The sequence below is a fragment of the Pleurodeles waltl genome, chromosome 10 (assembly GCF_031143425.1).
Source record: "Pleurodeles waltl isolate 20211129_DDA chromosome 10, aPleWal1.hap1.20221129, whole genome shotgun sequence".
Taxonomy (NCBI): Eukaryota; Metazoa; Chordata; class Amphibia; order Caudata; family Salamandridae; genus Pleurodeles; species Pleurodeles waltl.
Window position 1 is genome coordinate 770,556,352 of NC_090449.1, and position 26,567 is coordinate 770,582,918.

Genomic DNA, 26,567 nt, shown 5'->3' on the forward strand with positions numbered 1-26,567 from the left:
TTTGCCAATAATTTCCATCACTTCATTTGGATGTTGCTGATGATGTAAACAAGCTTTTTTTTCGTTTAAAGGGAGCTTTGATGTTCAGTTAGGCCATTGATAGTTCCGACTGGATCGAGTTGAGGATATCCTTCAGATTCGCAAAGTTCTTTCCCAATATGGCCTTTAGATGGAGCAGATTGTTATCAGCAAATTGATGAATCCTGACACGTCTCATTGTCTAGGACTCCCATTCCACCCTCCTGCCTCCCCACACTCACACAAAAATTACTGATGTCATGGCTGAACTTTTGGAAGCAGAGGTAGCAGTAATAGACTTACACTTAGAGGCGCTCGCCTCAACCAGATGAGGTCTGTTGTTCAAGTAGGACATTATAAAAGTTGGAAGGTGATGGTTTGGACCCGGGAAAGTGGAAAGTGTCAGAAGAGGAACTCCAAGGAACTAATCGGGATCGTTGGTCCTGTAACTTGAATGTCCCAAGATTTCACTGAAGGTAGGTCAGAACAGGGTGTCAGTGGTGAGGATGGAGTTGGGATTGTGATACATATGTTGATTTTAAAACTTGAAGTGTGTATTGATCTGCATGAAGTGCAGTGCTCTTGTCAATGGGCTATTGCTCAGCCGCAGCTTTGATGATCCTGGAGGTGCACTATTTGGACGAGGGTTCCTTATGGATATCTTGAGAAGAATTTCCTACATGGATCCTGTGTTCTAGGTTGGTGATGCTACTGCCAACCTTTTGAACCAAGATTAAGTTGTCTCTCACTTAAGTGTTAGATTCTTGAGAGGCTCATGTTTGGGAGGAATGATCTTCCATAGGTCTCAATGCTGGCAAAAGAGCATGAGGTGCCTTCACTTATAGCGGCATTGACTGAAGAATTTTTCTTTTGAACTGCCAAAGGATGCCTGCAGGTTTCAAATATAGTATGCCGGATGACACTTCAGTCTGTTTGAAGCAATACTTATGAGCCTACTGTGATTGCGATTTTGATGGTGTCTGTTTTGAAGCATTTTAATTTTCTCATGCGTATTCCAAGCAGGCAGATGGGAAGTTATTTTGCCAATGGTTTAGTAAATGGATCTTATATTTAAGGGATTAAACAGTAGAGTTGTAAAGTACCTAACCCTAAAAATTGTGTTCTGGTGGCAGTTACAACATTCAGAACAGTTTTAGAAGTTAAAAGCGTTTTTGGCAGGTTGTCACACACGATGACCTAGAAGGTTAAGGTGAAGGATAAAGCCATCTTTCTTTCCTAAAGTAGTATCTGAATTTTTATTTCGAACCAATATATGAAATAGCCAGCATTATTGCCATGGCTGCATCATCCAGGTGGGGGAGAGGCTGCACAAGCTGAATCTAAAGAGTATTACTATATATGTTTTCAGATTTTAACAGTACAGGGAGGACAGGCAGTGTTTTGTTGCCTTTGGGAGTATTTCCAAAAAGGCAGTTTCATGCATTAGGGTGTGCTGTGATGCAGGAAACAAGACTGCCTCAAAGGGGTTATTGTGCATTTTACTAGGGGTAGATCAGCAACTGCTGTCTTGATAGGGGGTGCCTGTTGAGATCTGCAAGAGCAGCACTGGTTTGACTTTCCTTAGATGTAGAAAAAATACTGCCTAAGTAGGAGTTTTATGTGGAAGATTGGTAGTTATGTATATTTTCAGTTCACTTTTTTCTCTCATTCAATTGATCAAAGACCCATTCCTCCAAATTGTTATGCAATGCTGGGCAGTTTTCCAAAGATGAGAATCTAGAGCTCCTTATGGTGCGTTACAAGAAAACGTACCTTTGAAAATGGATATCCTGATGAATAATGTAACCCATCTACAGGTTCTTTATTGCACAAATTTAGCAGTTTGTTGAGAGGATAATATTCATGTAGATTGTGACTGGCTTCAAATATGTGACTCACCGGTGGACCCATTTCCTTCCGCTCAATTAATGTCTTAAAAATTATTGTATTTTGTGGATGCATACCACTGGCTCAATTCTCTTTTCCTCGCTTCAGCCAAGACATCAAAGTACCATAATTCAGAATTCCTAGCATGGCCCTAAACATCATAAAGCCTTGACTGTTAAACTTGTCTTAGTAGTTGCTCCTTTAAACTTGCATTAATACTTGCCCCCTTAGACTTGCACACAACGATTTTCATTCCTCTTTGGTTTCATTTTGTTTTAATTTATTGGTGCAAGGGTAGAGTTTATCCTCGAGCTGCGACACTCCCCCCTCCGAACTGCTGCTTACATTTATTTTCTAATAAATGTAATTTTGAAAGCTGACCAAAAATCCGTAAGAACTTCCCATCCTCTTTGCCTTTCCCAGCCATTTTTTTAGGATAAAAGGCTGAGCATCCTTACCCCTTTTCTGTTACATATATTCTTTATCTTTTGTTTATTAAATATTAAAAATGTCAAACACCTTCCCCCTCCTAACCTTTTGAGGAATTATGAACCACTGAATTGTCCTTCGTGAACAGCAGTTTGAAGTTTGACATGTGCTTCCTTGCTAGGCGGTCTAGAGCCTTTAGTGCACGTGCTGAACTCAACTCTCCACTAGTTCTTTTTCAATAGTATCAAGGATTTGGAAACGCTTTTTCCTCTACGGTTACTTCCTTGTTAATCTTAAAGATCTGCTAATACAATCGCCTGAATTAACTGCTGTTGTAGGTCAAGTTTTATTACAACACAATTTAGTGCTTCAGTACACCTAAACTAGCATGATCTGAAAGATTCAGAGATCCAGTATTAAAAGAGTAAACAGCTAAATATCATGCCGAGGCTGACCGCCGATTCAAATAAGGTAACGTTGATCAAGGTCTTGGTCTTTTTGGGCCTGTCCATGGGGTTGGGTGTGTTGAGGGGGGGGTCGATAAATATTCCCAACAAAGGTTCCCCTTTACTACAGTATTAGATTGGACAATTAAGGGTTATTAGGTAGGTTTTGAAAGCTCTATAAGTGTTGCTTAATCACAGTGTTATTAACAATTTTCATAGTAAAGTATTTCTGTGCATTGCCTGCTAATGTTCAGGAAATACAGAATTTTAAATTTTTCCTCTACCAACCAATATACATACAGCCCTTGCTCTAGGATCAGCCCTTGATTTGTGTGTTGTGCACTGCTCTGAGATCATTAGATTTTATGACTCGCGCCTAATCTTGTTTTAGTTCAGATGCATTTTTGTTACCAGCTATTTAGTCACAACCTAGTCAACCATGTTTAACAAAATTCAGGCATCCATCCTAGAACCACAAAGATCTCTCTAACTGCAAATCAAGTAAATAAGCTACAATACCTTAGTTACCTTAAGCTTTTATGGGGGGGGGGGGGAGGGGGTATTCCTAGTATGAAAGAATCAATTTTTGGCTGTTACATTTTCAATTATTTAGTGGTAAATTTCTTTGCTTTCACACCTTCAATAGTCCGTAGTAGATCTCATCAAAAGACTTTCAGTGTAGGACAGGACCATAAAATTTGTGTTAGGTAGCCAGTCTCTTTTCAGTCTCTCCAATACGGTGCATCACTTACATGGTTAATTTTTGACAGTTTAATTGGAGTGTGGTACGATCTATATAGGATTTTAGTAGTTTCCTTCCCACCTACATGATTTGCTGCTTTGTTATTTCTATTTAGAATGTATTCTCATCGATCTGGGTCAACCGAAATATTACGTTCCCTCTCCCAGGCATCTTAGAAGGACAGCTATCCCTGTTTTTTGTAAAACGTGTGTAGTTTGGACAGTACCTGAATCTCCTCCCCTCAGATGGTGAGAATTTTTCAAAGGGAGCCAGATCTCTGATATCTGTGTCTCTTAGGGGCGGTTATAGCACCCAGAAGAGACTTGATAATACTGCAAGGTTTCACTTTCCTGTAGGCCATATTCTTCCAGGAGTTGAGCAGGAAACTTACACTCACTCTCTCTCTCCCTCACACCATTGCAAAAAAGTCTGGCGGTCAAAGCCCAGGGTCCATTCTGCATGTCCCTCTGGAAGGCTAAAACGTGAGCGGAAGAATGTCAGCCCCTTGTGCAAGCCTATGCTATTCCAGGTTCTCAGGATTGCAGATGTGAAAGGGTGAATATACAAGTCGGGACTCCTTTGAGATTTGCATAGCCAGGTAATCTCATGAATAGCCACCACTTAACACATGGTCAGTCATTAATTGTTTATCAGTTCTTGTTCTGCACCAGTCCACAAAGTAACACATATGTGCTGCCTAGTATTTGGCAAAAAGCTTTGGCGCTGACTAATTCTCTTTATAAGTTTGCCAGATAAAGGTCTTTTATTATGTCTTTTTTTGGATCTGCATGGGCAGTGTCTGAAAGAGATATAGAAATTTAGGGGACATTGTCAACTTGACAGCTACAGTGCAGCCCACCAAAAAGAAAGTTTTGCTACTCCAATCATGCAGGACCTTCCAGGCTGTCCCCTTTAATTTCTTTACGTTTGTTCTTTAGTTATTGTGAGAGATTTCCCTATGTCCACTCCTGATTAAGTTATTGTAGATTCAGCCCAACGCACCTGGTCTTCTCTTTTAGAAATGGAATGATTCTTTTCAGGGTTGAGATATCGAGGGCCCTGGACATGTTTCACTTTATTTTAAATCCAAATACTGCTTGGTATTCCTCCAGTTTGAAGACCAGGGGTGGCCGTAAGCTAGCAGGTTTCATAAAAGCGACCAAAATATCATCCACAAATGTGTTGGGGTGGAATTAGCCCCCTTCGAGTCTAAACCCTTTTATCGAGGGACTGTCTATAACATTTTGTATTAAGGGTTTTAGTATCTGAACAAAAAAAAGCTGAGAGAGAGGACAGCCGTTTCTGGTGTTTTTTTTTATGTGGTGCTAGTTGGAGGGTTTGCTATTGACCCTGATCTGAGCTTTGGAGTCAAAATATCCAGCTGTTATCCAATCCAAATACATTCTTCCAGGCCAATCTTCCTCAGAATGCCATCCATAAAGTCCCAGTTGACTTTGACAAATGATTTTTCAGCATATGCAGAGATTAGGACTGGGTTTTTACTTGTTATGTTTTTGACATGAGGGTTAAGCAGTGTAACTGACCTGCGTGAAGCGCAGGTATCTGGAGGCTTACCCCTTTTCAAGATCAGGGAAACTGTAGATTCCGATATTGAGGGGCGTACCTTTTTCTCTGTAATGTTCTCTTTATAAATTTTCATCTGGAGCAGCAGGTGAATGCCAAATTTCATGAAACAGGGCAATGTAACCATCTGGGCCTGGAGCTTTAGAGAGATGCAGGCTAGCTGTGGCAGACAGTATTTCTTCTTTCATGATGGGTCTATTAAGATTACATTTATAAGCTTCAGGATTCTTGAGAAGCTTAGCAATGTCAAGGTAAAGGCCTTGTGGGGCTATGGAAGCTGCGGAGTCTTTCTCAAATAGATGGCTCTAAAAAGTGTGAGAATATGCCTTATCTGTGTCAGTGATAGTAATCATACCCTCATCATTCCTGACCTTCACCCTTTACTATGTGACTGGTTGATTGCTTGGATCTAAGTAGGTAGACCACTAATTTGCTAGACTTATTACCCAAAGAATGAAAATAAAATGAAGGGGTTTCTAGTTCCCGTGGACTAAAATTCACTAGGTAGCACCAGTCTCCTGTTTTAGTTCCTACTCGCATACTCCACCCCACAGCTGCCCCCTGACAAGGGAACTATGGGAAAGAAGTCTGCGTTTTAGTGCTTTCCAGTGATCTGGGCTTTGGCACAGGTCTGCAAGTTGTTACGCCAGTAGCCTCAACCCCACAAGCCCCAGCAGCAAGTTTCTCATTGAGGGAGAGGACAAGGGATGGTAGATTCCAGCTCCCACCCTCTTTTATTGCATGGGAAAATGGGATCAAGACAATGGGCACAGATAAGCTGGGCTGCCAGACTCTCAGACCTCAGAAACTGCTGCCATCAGTATTGTGACTCCGGTCAGTCTGTGTGGCCTGCCATGTCAAATGGCTTTGTCTTCACAGCTCCAATTCAGCCTCTGGCGACTGCCAGCAGTGAACACTTTCTACCCCCTCTGCAGTGGTTCGGGTATAGACTAGGAGGCAGGAAATTGGGGTCACAGTCTGGGAAAAGCTGTTGCTTGAGGTAGTCACCTAAGCCGCAGAAGCCGCCACCCTTTTTTCTGTGGTGCTCCTCAGCTCGGCTGGCTCTTGGTCCACACCAGCCCACCTCTGCAGCCACTGGCTCTCTCTCTCTGAGGGTACCCTCATTCACAGCCTAGGATTCAATTTGGGGAAGGGTTGGGCCTTCCTTGGGGGTCCCACCACTCTTGTGGATTTGGGAGAGCTCATGTCTATGCTTCCGCTGTCATGTTGGTACAGTCTTTTTATTCAGAGAGAGAGAGAGACACACCTACACAGACCTACACCTCCAACCTGCACCCATACCCACCCCTCTTCTATAATTCAGAAATTTATAAACATATATTATAATTATATAGCTCCTATTTTTGAACTTTCTTAACAATGGTAGGTCTAAGTTTGTATCATGTTTTTGAATTTCACAGCTGTGACCTGTCTACTGGTGTGGCTTTTTGGCAACCATAGTCTTTTAGGGCTGCACTTCCCCTTGATTAAATCACTTTCCAGGAGGTTTATGAAGTCCTGTCTTGAAACAGTTGTGCCATGCACCTAAATGTGTTTTAATCACTCTGGGTAGACACAGTGAGCAGGTGATTTTGAGAAATATATTTTTCATCCATTTTAATTCTCTACATCTAATCTCACTGCTGTGGTGTTGTATTTACTTAGCCCTCTTTTCCAGAAGGGCTCATGACTGTCACATTCCTGTATCTCTTCAAATGATGACATCCAGCATCTTAAGCTACTTTGTCAGTTTAATTTTCTGCCCATTTTCTCCATATTTTAGTGATTGTGATCCAGATAGACCACTGCCTGGGATGGATGGACTTTGTTTCCCTTTCTCTATGCATGGCGATTTTGATTGACTGAGCGTTTATTGTTATGTGTTTGCTGTATTTGCCCATATCATGGCTCAGTTGTGAAAGGTCGTGCTAATGTGTTTGACCTTGTGTACGACAGTGGTGCTGCAGGGGCCTCCATTTGTTGTTTTACAATTGTGTCCCTATTTTAGATCTGGTGTATCAATATTTCAACACTAACCAGTCTTCACCTGGTCATATTTTGGGGGCAATTCAGTTCAAGTGAGTGTATCCTACATTTAAGGTGTACTTAAGTGTCCTAACCCTTGTTTTGGGTCCCTAGAGTCGGAGCAGTTTGGTGTCCTTCATCAAACATTGATCTGTCTTTGGGAATTGTAATTGGTCTGCATGGCTGCTTGGCCCATTGTGCCTCTCTCATCTTTGAGGCAAAATATCCACTTTGATTTTTGTTGGACCTTTCCATTCCTTTGACTTTTACTCTCAAGCACTGTGCTGTTTACTTTGCTTGTTGACCGAACCAGCGATCTAGGTATATTGCAGTGACATGGACCAACATGTCTGTGGACACCACTTTTGAATGCTACTACCTTCCCCATAATTGTGAAAACTACAGAGAACATGAATGTAGAGTAGCAAAGCAGCACATGTAAACAGAAGCTTATTTGTGATGTGGCCCATCTTTTATCACCAGCCCTCTTTTTCCACCCAGTAGGTAGTAACAAGAGTGGAAATGCATTAAGCCTAAACTAGATAAGAAACCTGCATAGGCTTTTAGGTCAAGGCAGGACCAGTTGTAGAAAATCCACAGTGACAAGACCAGCACCACTGGGACTATTTACACATAATCCTGTGATGGTTCATTGCACACAAGTGCACTTGATCGCTTTTGCTGACTCATGCCATTCCTTCAAAACCCACTTTCTCGCTCTTCTCACCATCATTTAGCAACAAGAATTGGGAAAGACAATAGGTCTCACCTATGCAAGATCTATTGGCTTTGCCAGTGTGTTTTAGCCATGTTGTACACTAGCGTGGCTGCTGTTCAGCATGGCTAAAAGTTAGTGTCATAGGCAAGCGTGCAGTGTCGTGGAGTGGAATGGCGATGATTGAAGTAGAGTGTTGTGGGGTGCCAGAGGGTTTTGTGTATTGGAGTAACATAGAGTGGAATCACACAGCATGGCATACACTGGAGTGGCATAGAGTGGACTTGCATAGAGGGCATTGGTGTAGAGTGTTGCAGAGTATAGTGGCGTAGAGTATAGTGATGAGGAATGCAGTGGCATTGGATTCAACAGCGTACAAAGCAGCGCCGTAGAAAGCAGTGGCTTACATTAGAGTGGTGCAGAATAGAGTGCAGTGGCACCGAGTTGATTACAGAGATGTATAGTAGTGCAGAGTGGAGTGGCGTAGAGTTGAGTGGTGTAGAGGGCAGTGGTGCAGAGTTGAGTGGTGTAGAGGGCAGTGGTGCAGAGTTGAGTGGTGTAGAGGGCAGTGGTGCAGAGTTGAGTGGAGTAGAGGGCAGTGGTGCAGAGTTGAGTGGAGTAGAGGGCAGTGGTGCAGAGTTGAGTGGAGTAGAGGGCAGTGGTGCAGAGTTGAGTGGAGTAGAGGGCAGTGGTGCAGAGTTGAGTAGTGTAGAGGGCAGTGGTGCAGAGTTGAGTGGCGTAGAGTGCAGAGTAGAGTTGAGTGGCGTAGAGTGCAGAGTAGAGTTGAGTGGCGTAGAGTGCAGAGTAGAGTTGAGTGGCGTAGAGTAGAGTTGAGTGGCGTAGAGTAGAGTTGAGTGGCGTAGAGTTGAGTGGCGTAGGGTGTAGAGTTGAGTAGTGTAGAGTTGAGTGGCGTAGAGTGTAGAGTTGAGTGGCGTAGAGTGCAGTGGTGCACAGTAGAGCAGCATAGAGTGGTGTAGCATATAGTGATGTAGAGTGGCGTAGAGGTAGTGTCAAGTGTAGTGATATATAGTGGTGTAGGGTGCAGTGGCGTGGAGTACAATGATGCAATGTAGAGTGCAATGACAGAGTGCAGTTGTGTAGAATGCACTGGTGGTTCAGTAGAATCGTGCATAGTGCAGTGGCATAGATTGGTGTGGTGCAGTGTGAAGTAGAGTGGCATAGAGTGCAGAGGAGCAGGGTAGAGTGCAGTTGTGTAGAATGGCATAGAATAATGGCATAGAGTAAAGTGTTGTAGAGTGCAGTGTAGATTGGAGTGGAGTACAGTGGATTGCCATAGAGGGCACAGAGGTGAGTGTTACAGAATAAAGTGTATTGGCGCATAGTGCAGTGTTGCAGTGTGGGGTTTAATACAGTGGCGCAGAGTGGAGTTGTGTAGAGTAGATTGGTGTAGACTAGAGTGGTAAAGAGTGCAGTGGTGTAGAGTGGTGAAGATTGCATTGGCATAGAGTAGTGCAGGGTACAGTAGAGAGGCGTAACATGAAGTGGCGTAGAGGTCAGAGGCATATAGTGGAGTGGTGCAGAGAGCAGTCGTTTAAAGTGGAGTGGTGCAGAGTAGAGTGCAGTGGTTGGTCTGGAGTGACAGAGAGACGAGTATTTAGTCATGGTGTGGTAGCACACTGCCATCACATTTTCAATTGAAATGACCTTTACATTTGCACAGACATACAATTTTGCCAATAAAACTGTAAAGTGCACAGACAAACATGCGTGGAAATTGCATCACCTAGTGTAATGATTTGTTTTGACCGGGTTAAAGTATTTGTTTCCAGTACACTTCAGAAATAAAAAAAAATGTGCTTCATTTGTGTTCCTAATTCTGAGATATTCTGAAATACGTACATGGTTCATTTAAATGTTATTGGGTGCTAGAAAAAGACCCTTTCCTACCTCCATTACCCAGCTAGATTGTCACATAAATCCTCTTACTTTGAAGTCAAAGAAAAGTAAACAAGCGCCCTCGGGAAGACATCCCCTGATGTTTGTCTGTGATCTTTGAATGCACAGCAAATGTGACGAGATAAGAACAAGATTTACTGGACTGTTCACAGAATGGGAGCACTCAGAAGGATACTGTAAATAAGGTTTGGGCGAGGGGAGGTACGAACTCAAGCTGGGCAGTCTAAAACAAATAAAATCAGCAAATGGAAAGAAAGAAAATGTGAGTTACAAACTACAAAGCCAATGGCAAACAACAAGCAGAATGCATTCCTAGGTTAGCTTCCTGAATGTCCTCAAGATGTCTTTAGCAAACCAGACAGCTGCACATTCTGGTAGGCTGCAACCTAAAAATGGATGCATCAGACCTTCATTTCCTTTGGCCAGGTTGCCATTTTTTTTCAATAATTGAAAGGAAAAATTACTGCTTTACAAGGAATGGAACAAGGCGTACGAAATACATCTTCAGAAAAAAAGGATGGAAAAGTGACCTACAATGCATGACCTGCAATACAGAAGTATTAAGACAGATGGTCAGTGTAAGGGCAGAATATTTTTATCATGACTTTCCTAAATAAATAATGGTGATTGTTTAAACAGTTTTAAAATGTAAGGCATTACTTTGTTAAATGTTACATAACTTTTTTTTCAACAGTGGCTCCATGCTGGAACTAAGTGTTATGCCAAAAGATGAAGACATTCTCCAACTGGTATGTAAATCAAATGTTGGTGTTCAATGAATTTCACTATTTAAATTAAAATAAATGAAAAATGCCTGTATTCTAATATATCCATATGTTAATGAAGTCCTCTGTTTTCGCTCTCCATGCTGTTCTCAATTAACAACTTTGCACTTTTATATAGTCTTGTTGTGTTCACAACATTATTTCTAGTAGTGGAACATGAATAGCATTTTTTTTTAATTTAAATTGTTTTTGACTCTGAGTTTATTGTAAGACACATGTTTGTTATTGCCAGCCATGAAACATATTTTGCATCCTTTTATTTGACTGTGCTATATTTTGATCACTATTAAACTTTTAATTTCCAATGAGCGGTTCTTTTTTTTTTTTTCTGGTCTGGCTTAACAGCTCAGCTGTCTTCAGACAATCACTATATAGGGGCTTTGAGTCCGCCCACATTTTGTGAGCCAAGAGTACATGTTTTGATGGACCAGAAGTTGTGTGTTTGCACATAAAAGTGCTTACCATCCATGTAAATGTAAATTATGTTTATTTAATCTAACGCCTTAGCTTGAACTTTCATGGGAACACACATGTCTTTGTAAAGCTATGGAAGTATCTTGGACAACTAGATATTTAATGCTCTTTTGTTGTGGCGTCAGCACAGATGGGAGGATGGCAGTCCTTAACCTACATAGATTTTTAGGTCTTACTTGCCAGGGCAGCTTTTACCTGACTTTAACTTACACCATTATTATTCTACAGTTCTTTGCTTCCACCCAAATACAGATGCATTACCATGCTATCTACTTGTAGTGCTTCACATTACCATACAATATTACTTTAAAGCCAGATCTATTGGCACTGCCCTTACGTGTCTAATATTTAAAGCCTACAATGTTTTCTGCAGCTAGTGGAGGGAGTGAAAGAAACTCCTGCGTGATATATTTTTTGGGACCAATCCCGCAGGTAGTCTAGGAGAGGCAGTTGTCCACCAGGGAGTTTCCCTGAAATACTTTGCGTTTTCAAGCAACGTATTTCTTCAGTAAATTACGTTTTGCTCCTGTAAATTAACATTTTCTTACATCTTAACTAGGGGCAGGCGTAACACTAGCTTTTTTCTGCCACCTTTAATTCTTGTGAAAAATAAGGATTTTACACATAATATCATGTGAATGCCTATCTTTAATTTTATATGAGGAATGTCCTGGTGTACAGAAGCCTTGTAAGGTGTGTTCTCACTTTATTGGCTTTGCTAGCGCAGTGCTTGTGTCATTTGCACTTCTAGTTTTCTGTGATATTTTGTGATATTTTGTTTTCCTGTGTGCAAACCTATTCTTAACCTACTGCTTGCCGGTTCACGTTTCCAGGCTACAACCTGCACCCTACATGTTATTTCTAGTTTGTAGCCAACAAGTGCAAATAAATGTGGATGTTGATCTATCTAAATGACAGAATACACCACTGTTAACTCTTCTAAAATAGTAAAGAAAAAGAGAAACATGCAGATTTGTCACTACTGCATTTCATTGTAGTGTCCTACTCGAACACAGGCAAAAAATAGTGCTGAGCACACCCATATTGTAAGTGTGTGCCCACAGCCACTCTTCCCTAACCGTTTTACATTGGTGGATAGGATCTAATCCTACACATATTTACTTTCTGTGTTGTAAACCTGGTTGTAAGAAATTGATTTATTATGTGTGATCCATTAAAGTCACTGAATTAACCTGAGCTCAACTCTGTGGTAGTTATGGCACAGAGCCCACAGGCTTAACACAGGGCAATGTGTGAAATAGTTATGCAGTACCCAAACAGTTAACAAGTTGAAATGCAAAACAATACAAATCCCAAGACCAATTAAAAAATATAGTCAAATTGAATAAACTGTGGAAGAAATAAAATTAAAAAAAGACATATAGTTCTTAGTAGGAATTGCACCACAAAGTGCAAATAATAGTCAATGGTCACAGCAGTGGAAATAGCTTCTAGGTTATTTTCACTGTACAGACATATTTAACATTTAAACTTTTTGATGTCCTACTTTCAAATACCATGCTCCATGCCCTATGAGCATGTTGGCCTACTTAAGGATGTAATTGGTCATTTAAAAAAAAGGTTTAGACCTGTCAAAAGGTGTTATTTTGACAGGTCGAATTTGCATTTTAAAACTGCACAGCCAGGCTTTAATGGTAGGCTGGAGACCTGCTTTACCATGCCATTGCAGTGGATTGCACAATGAGTGCTGCAGTCCACTGGTAGCATTTCATTTACAGGCCCTGTGTATGCTTGGTACCATATAGTAGGAGCTTATAGGCAAATTAAATATACTGATCAGGTGTTTTCCAGGTTTGCCATGTTGAAAGGAGAGTCACAAACACTTTACTGCTCAATAACAGTATTAAAGTGTACAGGGATCTATAACCAGCAAGAATTGGGTTCAGCAAAAAATCCAAGGTATCCCTGCAGAAAGGGCAACATTCCAACAGTGGCTTTCTTCCTTCTTTCTTTCCTTCCTTCTTTATTCTATTGGACTATTACTACATTCTGAGTGTGTTTTGGATTCTATGTGATTACTAAAGAATCCAAGCACACAAGCAAATCTAAAATGGTTGTATTCCAGTGTATAAACATGTACATACTCCGATGTTTCACCTGCTAAAAACTATGCATGGACCAGTTGCTGAACGTTAAATTACATCAGCTACTGGCTGATGTTTTTGAGACACATGCACATCACCAGTGAGAGTCTGTGGAATTTTCAAGCAGCCCTTTTTTTCTTCTGGCTTTTTTTTGTGTCATGCCATCTTCTGTTGTTCTGTTTAAGACTGAACTTGTGCCATGTTCCTGACTCAAGCTGAAAGTATTTGGAAAAACTGTTTTCTGGAGTCTTATTCGGATACTGTGTCCATCTCTTCTTGGTGGCATTCATTGTTATGAGCATCCTGCATGAAATGAATCAAGGTTATATACTATTCGATCTGGATCTGTTCAGAGATTGAATCTCTTCCCAGCTACTCTGTCTCCTTTTGACCGAACTCCCTCCCTCTTCCATACTGTGAGGTTAACTGCCTTAACTTCAGATAATTCCTTAAACCCCACTTGCACATAAAGAAATCCAGACAAAAGAGAACTCTGTCTTGAACAGTTCTCTAATCCCTTTCCTAAACCCCATGAGCATCGCTAACTAGCCTTCCTTATTTGTATTAAAACCTCAGCATTGAAATGCACATGTACAGTTGGTGCAACAACTCCTTTGGTAATTCATCCTCTCGGTTGTCTATTATGCCACCATTGTACACCAATTGTAAACGAAGCAAAAACCTGGGATTACTATCATCCTGCATATAGTGAAGCACCACATGAATGAGCGGTAATGTAATGCAAAAGATGGATGAGCTATGCATGATTAGGCTAGCTTTTACTAATGTATGTAGGTTTCATTACTGATGGTACAAATTAATTCCTGGATATCTAAAGGTAATAAACTCCCACGTCAGTGGCAAAAGTAGCAGGTGATATCACCCTGTCTGTTGAAGTGCCACCATAGACAAATAGAATATGTCCAAATTAAATAGAAACATCAGCCACATATGTTTTTCTGCTACACATTTAAGTGCTCCTTCATGTTGGTTATTTCACTTTATTAACATGATGGTACCACACCAGTCTATCAAATGACTAGACACTGCTTCCATAGCTGTGATAAGCAGCCTCGGAAGATGACTACCACACATCTGTGTTTTATGCTCCGACATGTCTGAGTACATCTGAAGTCCACTGTCTATTCCTGTTTTCTGTTTTGTATTGTATAATCAGCCCCCCTTCTCTAATGGTCAGAGACACTCTGAGGGGTGCAGTCTTATTTCACTCAGTTTGTTACGTTTTTCTCTCCGTTCCTCCACCAACCTGGGTAGTTAATGCAGCAGCACTCTACCTGAATGCTTGTGTATGGTCCCAATGACCATTGGCACATAACCTCTGCTTATTCTATGTTTTTGGAAACTGTATTCCAATGCATGCCTGTGTTCTGTGTCCTGCCATTGGTATGATGTCCCCCCTGAACCTCCTAGCTTATGTGGAGAGTAATGTCACACCGATGAATCAATTGGTTGGGTAAAGGCTCTTGGCCACCGTGCATTGTTCCTACTGCCATTCTAGCTTAGCTTCCCATGGATCCTCTCAATCACCTTCATTGGCCCTACATAGATTGATAGTGACCATGTCTCATGACAACTTCCCACCAGAGCCACATTCTTTTAATTGGACCATGGTGTCAGGGCTCAGGGCAGGGTCCTTGCGTGCACTGTTTCTGACTTACTTTTAATGTCTAAGCTGCCTGTCTCAGTTGCACCATTCCACTTACCATATGGGCTTAGCAATTCACAGTTGATGCACTATGGGGTTTGCCAAGTCTTTCTCTCTCTCTCTCTCTCTCTGGGCAAGGTAATGCAAGCACTTTGCACCCGCAGGTTGAACAGCTTTCCTCCCATGGGCAAACTCATTTTTTGGATATTCTGAGGAGGAATTTGAAAGATAGTCCATCTGCTGCAGTTCTCAATTCTAGAGGTCTAAGGTAAAGGCCTCAAGTCATATTATGCAGCTTCTAGCCCCTGAAGGCCACCACTGACACTTTCCTGCATTGCCTTTCACTTCTGTATCCAATTCTGGACACTCCTACCAGGTATGGGCAAATCCTGGTGGGTCTGTCCCTCAGGTCTCCTAATAAGAACCCTTGCCTGAGAGAGGAAAACACCAGTTTCATGCAGATGCCAGAGTCCATAAATGTCTCCAACCGAGTGTTTCTACTTGGTGCTATCTATTGTCCCATTGGCTTAGTCCAGTGAGACGTTAGCACACTGGATGGTGAATAATGGCGTCTGTGATATTGGGACAGCATTAACTCCCACCACTAAAACCACCTTTGATCCTTAAGCTTTCAAGCAAGTTCAGGAGATGTGGAACAAACACTGCTACAGGGTGGCTATCCCCAAAGCTCTCAGAATAAATATGATCAGGTGTCCAAAATTATTATTTATTCTTTGTTGCTGAAAACCCCCTATTTCCGTCTTCAGTGGTGATGAATGTTTCTCTCAAAAGAAAAGTTTCTTCCTCTCATATTAACAGTGAGCACAAATCTTTTGAATCCTATGGGGGTAAAAATGTATATTTTTTGCAGTTTTTTAATGAGGAAGGCCGGTGTCTTCAAGGTAAGCTATGAGCTGTATTTGGGACCCAGGTTCAACTAGTGCACCACTTTTCTCCAAGACTGTGCTCAGAGGAATATACATTTGAGCTTAATGTTGACAAGGTGGTATCTTCAGAGAAATTGTAATTTTCCAGGATCTCATCAACTCTACTGCCGTGGGGCCTATGTGCCAGCAGGTGTGGCCGAACTCGTTGGGCCTCAAGCTAGAGGACCAGGAGAAAATCCTTGCTCTCCCTTTTGATGGGAAGAACCTGTTGGGTTTCCTCCACTTACTATGTCATCCAGTAGCACGAGATAGGCAAGTTCATTGCAAAATCCCTCATTGCCATCTAAGTCATAAGGACTAGACCCCATTACTTTTTCTGTTGATGCGTGAGGTTTCAGTCTTTCAGGGCAAAAGCTTTCTTTCACTACAGTAACCTGACAGTCACTGCATTTGTCCAAGGTTTCACAATCCAAAAAGGTGGTGTTTCAGTAAGAACAAGAAGTCCATTCTTCAGGCCTTTCCATAGAGCAACAAGTCTTCAGGATTTCACTAATGTTCTGTTCTCTCACTCCCCCATACCATATTGATGATGTCAACATTGTCTCAATTCTGGGCAAAGGTCCAACTACAAAGGTGAAAGACATTCGGCTACCTTTCTAGCGGGTTGTAAATGTTATTAATCAAACGTTATCAAGCAGTGATGATCACACAGATGAAACAGTGCCACAGCCAACTGCTACACAGAGACTTAAATTAGGGGAAAGACACAAACAGTGCACATACATTCCTTGACTAATACTTTAAGCCATGTTCCAAAAATATCATTACATACATGTAATTGGCAGTTGCAGAGCTTAAGTAGGCTAGGATCTGAAAATGAGTTGCAGGCATGTCAGTGGTTTTTCTGTGTAAAATGTAAAATGGGAAATGTATTTGATAGTCTCCCATATCCTCCTTTCATCTGTGAATTCAGTTACTGCATTTTTCCGCTCCTCGGGATAGGGCGTGCTCCCCTGCTTCAAGGGCTTCCTTATTCCCTGTGTAGAGGAAAGCTGTCCCTGACCACCAAGTGGCTTGTAGTTTTCAAGCATAATTGGCAGCGGTCAGGAGCCTTGGAGGGTTTTTGGGGATTACATTTAATTACCCTTACCTTTTGGAAGCGAGACACAAGTCCTTCGTAATCTCTTCCCTTTTTTCATATTCAAGTCTGTTCTTACGTTCTTTATACTTTTCGTCTATTATTTGTCCACTTTGGTGTTAGTGTAATCGTTATTTGTATATCTTCATTTTGTAAATAGTTACGTTTGAATATAATTGTCAAATACTATTTTACATTAGTTGTACAATGAATTTTAGTTCCTGGAATGGATACCTTTTTGTGTTTTGCAAATCTCAAGATTTCAAATGAAAAAGTCAACCAGCCCTCTACTTTTCTCATCACTAGCCATTGTTTTTTTATATTGGTTCCCTTGTCTTCAAATACAGCGTTTAGTATTGCAATAAAAAGCGAATCATGGACCTGCCATGTTCTTATTTAGCCACCTGGCTGCAAGTTGAAGAGTCGTGTTTCTTTTATGGCCATTTTCATTTGGCAAACAGCAGGATATTTTTCTGAAGTCGTTGTTTCTTGTATTCATTCTCATCCATTATGAGGTAAAGTGCACCAGTGCAAATGTTTTGTGGTTTATTTAATAGCTGTAAACTGCTGAAGTAAAACCCTTTTATATTTTAGCAAAAGCCCTTTTAGTAATTAGTGGTTTTTCCTACGGCTTCTGAAAATTGTTAAGAAACATGTTGCATGCTGCAGTGTAGAATGACACGTATTTACTTGAAACGTTGCCGTCTCCTAATGGTATAAATTATTTTAAGAAGGTCAAGGAGTCTTTTTTTTCATAAATCAGATATTGAGTTCATTAGTGTAAGATGGAAACTTCACGTTTGCATTGAATAGCACAGCAGGACTATTAACACAAACCAGTGCTGAAAATACCCACCTGAATGCAAGAAGGGACATAATAGCCCACGAGGAAAAGACCAAGCAGAGCAGTTGATGAGTAATACAGTTTGACAAACAACGAAATCCATCCATCAGGTCTGCAGTAAAATAGCATGTTGTGGCTCTCCCACACAGCCACATGGCTCATGAGGTCTCGGCAGCAGTCATCCTGCTGTATAGATGAAGGGTTGACGAACACACCAACTTGGGATAGGAACAAATATCTCCTGTACGTCCTTATGTAATGGGCAACATTTTTTTTACTGTACATTTATCCGGCATTGGATGTTTCATAGATTCTCATGCTTGTCATTCCTTGTTATGTAGATGGGAGTCCGCGGAACCTTTTTAATAACCGTAATCCATATTAACTTGTCTGAACGGGTATAGATCAGTTTTTATTTAGCAGCACATTCACCTTCCTGAAAAGCATTTAAATTCCATCAACTGAGGTGCTCTTGCCTTATGCATCCCCCTCCCCCGGCTGCACATATTTCCTAGCACAAGGGAGGAAGAGTATAACTTCTAAGTGAGACTTTGCCCTCGTGGTGATTGGGGCGTGGGGGTGGGTCAATCTATGGCTATGGCTGGTGAACCCTAATGATTATCTTGTTTCCTATCCAACATTGACTCCTTCAAAGATTAACATGCTTGAATCTGTATAGAAAACACCAATGCCCTATATCAACACAGGAATTGGTTGGAAAACAGGCAGCAAAGGACCACCTGTTCCATTGTGGAATGTGTTGCAACATCTCTATCAATGCAGTAGTGTCTTGTGAAGGTATCTTGCTGCATTTCAAAATGTGGCACCCATATGCAAGTCTGTTGTCATAACGTTGTACTTACCATTTGGTGTTGGATATGCCCCTGCTGGTAGGTCTGTTTACTAGTACACCCGCCATAAGTTATTACTGAGTTTTCTTCTGGAAAAATGCAGGCATAAAAAGAAATTGCAGAACAGTATCATATCCCTGCTTCTAAACTGAGTTGCCATTTTTTTTTAGTTTTTTGCAAATGGTGCTTCTGCTTCCAAATTAAACTTTGTTTATCATCTCCTCTCATCATGTTTGTTAGCTTAAATACAACAATCGTGTGCAAAAGAATACTTACAATCTATTGCAATCTACAGCTATCAATTAACAATTTTTAAATATCAAGACATAAATGTTGAGCAAAGTTCAGCAGGTCACAAACAATCCCTGTGTGTCTTTTTGTATTAGTCTGAGCCAGCCAACTGATTTACCAATCCATCTTCTTCCTGTTGTTCCACTCCGAGCGTTGCAACACTCAGTCAAGGTCCTTGTCATTCTCCTCTTTAGTTTCTCTCTCTAGCCTCTCATGCCCTTTAGGTCTTAATCATTCAATCTTCTCCATCCCTTGACAGAAGCCCTGCACCCTCTACTGACATGATCTCCACCCATCCCATGCCCGAACCTGCTGCCTCCCCAGGGAGGCCCGAACCTGCTGCCTCCCCAGGTTGATATGTACCTCTGCAACCAGATCTCACTGTGGATAAATTCCCTGCTCTCAATGTTTCCTGTGCACTTCATTGCGCAGCCTGTCATATCCACATCATTGAATCCTCTTATCAACTTTTGTCTCTTGTCCCCTGTGGTCTCTGCTGCCTGGGTCCCACACCACGTTAAAATGTCTTTAGCCCCCTTCTCCCTCCACACCAGAAACCTGCCTCGAGCAAGTTCTCCTGTGTACGTTTCACATTCTGTCTCCATCTCTCATCACAAATCCCAAACATGATGGACTTCACCATATAAGGTAATGACAAATGCCAGCGCTGTGTTCTCCACAATGAAGGAATAGATAGTGTTGACATTTTTTGCGAAAGAGTGGAAGGACTGGAAACCAAGCTCTGTAGACCAAGTCACACCTCCTTGTTGTAGCCTGTAGTGGATATGCCATTACAGATGTGCCTTCTGCTTTATTTCCCATGGTCAACACCAAATAGCAGGCATAAAGCCACACCTACAATTGTGGCGTCTATCCAAGAAATCCATTCATGTGCCTTGCTTTAAATTGAATAGCTGGCAGCAGAGATGAGAATGCTCCTCCTAGATTGTTAGAGGTGATAACCAACCCCACCTGCTGGTAACAGTCACAACTGTAGGAGGGACTAATCCGAGTCAGCAGAAAGAGAGATTAGAAACTACAAGGGTTATTCTCATGCCAGCTTATGATACTAATTGACCATATGCGAGTTTTTGTCCACCTACCTAGGTGGATGAACTGAATTTGTGATATCGAAACATTCTCAAGTTGAACATAGAAGGACCTGAAGGAAATTAATAACAGAGTATCCAATTAACATACGTTTTTGATGTTTGCACTAACTGAGCAAAATGTAAATGCTGGACTTCATACCAGAACATGGTTCGTTCTCCCACCCAGAAACTGTGATATCTACATATGTTCATCTCATCCCTTTTTAACAGACCCCTTCCACCACCCCACACCCTATTCATACTCTATCAAGTAACACAGCACATATTGTCACTCCAAATCCTGCATTCACACAACTGATAGTGTGCATTCGGATGGGGGTCAGCTTTGCAAATGAGTTTATCCATCATTGACAGTTTTAAAATGCCAGACAGGAGAACAAAAAATTCCTCATGAACAGGCATCCGGACTCCATTATTGTGACTGATGCCTACAGAACCACATATCGAATTATCACAATTGATGTGCAGTCCATATAACTGAAATGCCTCAGGGCGAAAATACCATTTTGAACCTTCTCGTGATTATATATAGAACCAGGCTTTTGACTGAACATTCTACATGTCATTAGTTAGTGGTAAAAGACATTTTAAAATTCCTAATGATTACATCATTATACAAGGTTCCATGAAGTCGGAGGATTGACACAGCAGTAAGACACAAATATGGAAACAATTTCACAGCATACTCTGCAATACGATTTTGCCATGATTCATGCTGGCAGCTATCACTAAGAGATCTCTGGCTTGTACTTTCATCTATCTTCTGAACCTCAACAAAGTGACTCTGATGATATTGATATATATGTATATATATACCTAACGACAGGGCCTCCATTTTAAATTGCTCAGTGGAGGGAAGAAATAAAGCATAACCACGCAGAGTGGTAAAAACATTAATCAGTTTTAGATCCCGCTGACCGTTCGTCCTGATGAAGAAGCTTTGCTGAACCTGTAAAACGTGCTGTAAATTTCACATAAGCTATTACCAGGCAGTCTGCTTGACAAAGCGTTTGTGTAATGTAGCCAGAAATTGGGCAGTCCACAAACCAAACGTGTGACATGTTCTGTCAGAATCGTCAAACAAGTGACTGAAGCAGGTGTCACACTTGATCATGGCTAAAACCTCGGCAAACAGTTTTTGATGACAGTCAATAAAGCAGAGATTGGTACTGAAGCCGGATCTGAAACTTGGCTCTTTTTTCTCATCGTTTCACCTTGCACATACAACTCAATCATACATCTCTGTCTTCCTCTCTAACGGTAACGTAAGTGTCAAATGTGGCTGAAGAAATGACTGCCTCAAGGTTCCTACATTGAATACTCCAGGCATTCACCAGCAGAGATGACATTGGCACCCTGGCATCATACCTCACAGCAGTGGTCAGTGTGTCCCCCTAATAGGGCACAGTTCCAGTGGCCCTGAACCAAGCCTCAGTCTTGCAGCTGAAGAAACCCACAGTTCATTCCAGGAATCTAGTGAACTATTTTCTGCATCTCTACACTTCCCTTTCTAAGCAAGATCAAGATGGCGAGGTTATGCTCCAGTTTCAAGAACATATGGACATCATGTGTGATTGCGGCTAGGCTTCTCATTTCTGAGAGGCATTGAATCCATGTTAGTCCGCATCCAGGAAGACCAGTTACTGGCACCCAGTGCTGGACAGCTATAAATCCAGACTCTTCTTCAGCTTTCATTATGGAAGTCCATGAAACCCTGTTGGAAAAATGGTCTGGGTTCACAGGAAAAGGAGTGTAGTGTGTAGATCATATCACTCAGACTGAACCTGGCAGATGAAAATCTTTTTTTGTCATAAAAGCATGTTGCTTATAACATCTCTGAAGGCTTCACTATTACTGCTGTTTTACATCTGTCTGTAACTTCTGGCAACATTAACTGCACAACACCAACTACAGTGGCAAATAAGTTGTTGATTTTTAGCTGGATCCTGAATTACACCATAAGAGTATCAATCGCCGAAGTGATATTTACCACAGAATGAAGGAGAACAGTTATTGCCTCAAAGGGCCCTAAACTGCAATCCTTGTAATCCTTGACCCCCACTAAGATGTGAGATGGGGTTTTCTCTTGGTAGTTGGAGCTGGAAGCCAACCAAACTCTTAATAAAGAAAGCAAAAGACCTTGGAGTCTTGCTTGACTTATGACTTTTCTTTCCTTATCAAATCATTGCAGTCACAAGAAATACTATCCAACTCATTATGATGGTGGTTCTTATGCTCGACCAAAAAGAAGTGCAGTTACGGAACAGTCTGATCACTGTTTGTAACTCTGGAACACCTCGAGCCCTAACCTAAAGAAACAAGTTCATGAGAAAACTGGAGAGGCACCTCATAAAGGAGTAGTCTACTTAGCAATTCTTTTTCAGTACCCCACTAGCTTGTTACATGAAATATCAGGCCCTTCCAGGGATTTCCTACAGGACCCAGACAACCATCTTCAAATAAATTGACATCACTGTCACCTTGGAAACTGTAGCGATAGATGAATGAAAATACTTGAATTACTCTTAACCATTAGTAGTTACTTTGGGTGCATTTCATCGCTTTGTTATTACTGTGCTATTACAGACAGTGTCCAACCTTATGCAAACAGACTTTACCGAGCACAAAATGTGCAGTCCTGGCCTAACTGCTAGGCCATATTCACTCTGAAGGGAAACTGAAGTAACCTCAGGCATGTTTCCATCTTATTGGGTCTCTTTGATGGAGGTGTTTTTACAGTCCTTCTGGCACCGCCAAACCAACCATTGTGGGCCCAGTCTGGACATTCCCAAATCAGTTAGGGGCAATATTTAGAAACGTGATAACCTCGATTTTAGCAAATCCATAACATTGGGCTCCAAGCAGCTCTTTATCTTGACTTTTCTATCCACAATTCTGCTGCCTTTTTTTCACTTCACTGTGAAGAAGCTGTGTCTCACTTTACTAACCCTAACTTAGATTAAATCACATTAAAATGAACCCAGACATTAAAAACATATATTAAGTCCATACTAACCTTAACTAAAAACTAAATTGAATAAATTCAAACATCTATAACTCTAGTCTAACCCTAATACCATATATACTTAGCTTTGAAGTTGAAGATCAGATACTTGGAGCAAATTAATGGTAAATCTAAGGTATAGCAGACGAGTCCTGGTCAGACCAGTAACGGTGATGAATTAATGTTGAGCCCATTTTATGGCTAATTTTATGCAAAGTTGATTCCTGAAAGGATGGGTTTTTGGGAACAGAGTTTTTTTGAAGGGTTCATTGACCTAATTCTGCAAGCCTGAAGCCCCAGTAGTAGATATGGACCTGTGGCTAAAACATTGCTTAACACGATGCTCTGTTGGACGAATGGTTGATTTTATTAGACCATTGGCTAAGGAGAAATTCACTTTACTATACATAAAAACTTTCTCAGTGTTCTCTTTTGTTGACTCGAAGCTAGCTTCTGTGTAGTGGTGCAGCATTTCTCAACCAGTCTGTGAAGTAAGTCATCTCCTCTGGCATGATGGAACTTAAGTTTGATATTGGCCCATATAATAATCCCCCTTCTTATCAACGGATTTAGTCCTCTTTGACTATCTTCTTTGAAGAGTGTATCAAAAGTAATTTAGGCCCTATCTGTGGACTTGATGGGACAATTTTGGGTCATTGAGTATGTTGGATGCGGGACATTGTGTAACCAATCATTTTTGCTTGTGTTTTTGGTTTGATGTTAAGTGAAATACATTTGTATTTTGTTGTATGTGCCAGAGTGATGAATTATTTTCTTTATCACTTTTACTAAAGGATTTACCTCCCTTGCCATCCTGCATCTCACTGCAGAGTTTATTGGCCAATATATTTCAGTACCTCAAAAAGTATAAAATCTGAGTGAACTTTGACAAGCCTGTCACTGGAGCACTAAACGTAGTTGAATGCTTGGTCTTGAAGGAGTAACAAGGATGTCCAGTGAAGCATGATCCTCTTTCCCCCTTCAGCCTATGCATGCACTGTGCTGGACTAGTATTGCTTGTAGATGCAGTTGGGGAGTAGGGAGTTGGGATGAAAGAAGAGAAGCCGCATACCCCCATTTATGCCAATAGACTTTTGAACAATGCTTATTGCCACCTGGTAAAAAAAAGACCCCAGATCATACCTCTTTCAAAAGCAAGAAAAAAAGTTTTTCCTAGCAGGCATCTACTTGTTGCCTCTCACTTCCTCTACATCTTCAACAGATTAACTCCTTTGTGGGATTTAGGGAGGCTATGAGGACCCTTTTGTTTCAAGTATTTCTGGAAGATACTTACTACGAAGACCAGCACCAAGAATCCAATTAGTGCTTCCTACTCACAGCTTGATATATATATATTTTTTTTTAATATTTTGTGTTTTAAGAGCACTTTGACCACAGGAAGTCAACTTCTCGCCACTGGCAGTGGAATGGAAGGAAGATAATGACAATTGTGTGCTATAGTACAGCGAGCTCATAAGCTCATAATTTGCCAGTATCTAGTCCAAATGCTTGCCGAAAAAAGGACTGTTTTTGTTTCTTTTTGCTGCTTTCTTGTTCTGAACTCTGTCCGCCGGGAATGGGCAGTATTAGAGAAGTTCATAGGGAGGTGCCCTGAGACTGGAAAAACCCCTCATCAAATCAAGTTTTATTTGTGGAAGAAGCAGTAGATAGTTGTGGGAAACCCAACTTTATACATCTGACTGAGTGATATGGGAACGTTTGTTCAGAAGGGTAGTCTGCAGCAAGGCTGTGCAGAAGTGGGTGCATGAGCCCTATGATTATGAAGACGTAAGTGGTAGCCAATGATGAAATTTCATTTGTAATCTATTCAGCAGCAAAGTTTTGTCCCCTTTGGAATTGCTTATTGATTTGGCAGAAGGTGGAAAATCACATATTTGCCACTTTATATTATCTAAGCGGTGATTGATGGCTTGGAGTTAAAGATCATTCCTAAGTTGAGCACTGTGCAAACTGGCAAAGATGGTCATGAGTCAAACTGAAAAAAAAACACTGTAAAGTTTATGGCGTCGACATGATCTCCATTTTGTATCCACTTAAGCAGAGGCAGTCTAGACCCATCCTCTAATGGACAATATGGACGTGCTCCATTAGATTTTGTCAGTTACTCAGAACAGCAGATTGTCTCCTGCAGATCTTAGTGTGATCAGCACACATGAAAAGGATGGCCATAGCCTATTGCAGTCTTTCAAGACCATAGCAGATAGTGCTGAACCTGATGCTCCCTGAAGGGGATGTTGGGGGTCTGTTGTGTGTGATTCCCAAAGAAAGATCTTAGCCCTAAGAGTACTGTGCCCCAGTGCTAGCAGATCACTAATAGTTTCAGGAGCATGTCAAAATCCAGCCAACTATGTCAAAAGCTGCAGGGATGTCTATTAGAGTAAAGGTTGCCCCTGGTCCTCTTTGGCAGCGGTTGTCTTGTGTTCATGAGACTTTAGTCACTTATGCAGTTAAGTTAGTTCCTAGTGAACAGAGAGGTGCAAAGCTGCCTCGGCTTTAACAATCTAATGATAGCCACAGATTGGCCTGAAGTTGTCTAGGTCAGCTGCCATTTTGGCAGAGGAGGTATGAGCTATGGGAGGAGCATGCTGTGCTTCACTTAGAAATCGCAGGGCTAGGCGTACTAGAGTCACCTCAAAGAAAGCATTCCCTTTTCACCTCTTCAATGAACAGAAAACACCTTCTGAACGTGAAGATTTAATGTGTTGCTTTGATAGAAAAAAAAGATTTTCTAAATTTTTTTTTTTTTTTGTAATTACTTTTATTTTATTTTATTTTTTTAAACCTTTGGGATATTATGGGATGTTTAAGAGTTCATAAGAAATTCATTAACCCCGTTTGGTATCACGATCACCAATGTAGCGTCTCATTGCAGGTGCACCACAAATCCCCAATCGGGTGCCCTTTTCTCCTGATCTGGCATTCCGACTCTTGTGGTAAATTCCGCATTGAGGGTTTTTTACCTGCCCAAATTTCACCTGCATAAAATTGTGTTGGTATCAAGGCAGGCAAAAAAATGCTCCTTGGATTGCTGGCAAGGTGGTGCGTATTACTCCTTAAGCCCCCATTCCAAGGTGTGAAAATCAGTAAATGCACCCTATTGCTATGGGTATGTTCCCGATGCGACAATACCATGGTAAATAATGGGTAACTCGTCATGAGCCTCTTTATAGGTATTTCCTCTTCCCCAGGTTACCCTCGCACTGTGATAATCATGGTCGAAATTAGCCTTAAAACGTGCCTGCCCTGTGGTTAAATTCTTCAGCACTTTGAGGTTTTACACCGGGGGCAGGGTTATGCATAAGCCAGACCTCTAGCCAGGTTCACTATGGAAGTCATTATTTAGTCATGAAAAGCACCCTTGATGTGGGTGTGTTTGGGCTAAATTAAACGGTGCTGTGATTTAGTCGCTGGCGGTGTCCTGCGTAGTCTGTGCCAGGTGATGCAATAAAATATTGATTAAAGGGCATCCTCAAAACTACCTGTGGTCTGTTCCATTTTATTGTTATATGGGTAAATATTTCTCGTTTTCGTCCGCTGCAGTGGGCTTGCCCTGTAATAGAAAACACGTTCAGGCTCATTAACCGCATTCCTTCCACACTTTTGTACGTGCTGTCACCGTGCTCGTG

At 41.3% G+C, this 26,567-nt stretch overlaps 1 protein-coding gene across 2 annotated transcripts in view; it reads left to right on the forward strand.

Moving 5' to 3' along the window:
• ARHGAP21 (Rho GTPase activating protein 21) overlaps positions 1-26,567 on the forward strand; it is a 367,146-nt gene that overhangs the window by 228,676 nt on the left and 111,903 nt on the right. For both annotated transcript variants that reach the window (XM_069211368.1, XM_069211369.1), the window contains exon 7: positions 10,458-10,512. In XM_069211368.1, coding sequence (XP_069067469.1) covers positions 10,458-10,512 — 55 coding nt within the window. The remainder of the gene's footprint in view (positions 1-10,457; positions 10,513-26,567) is intronic.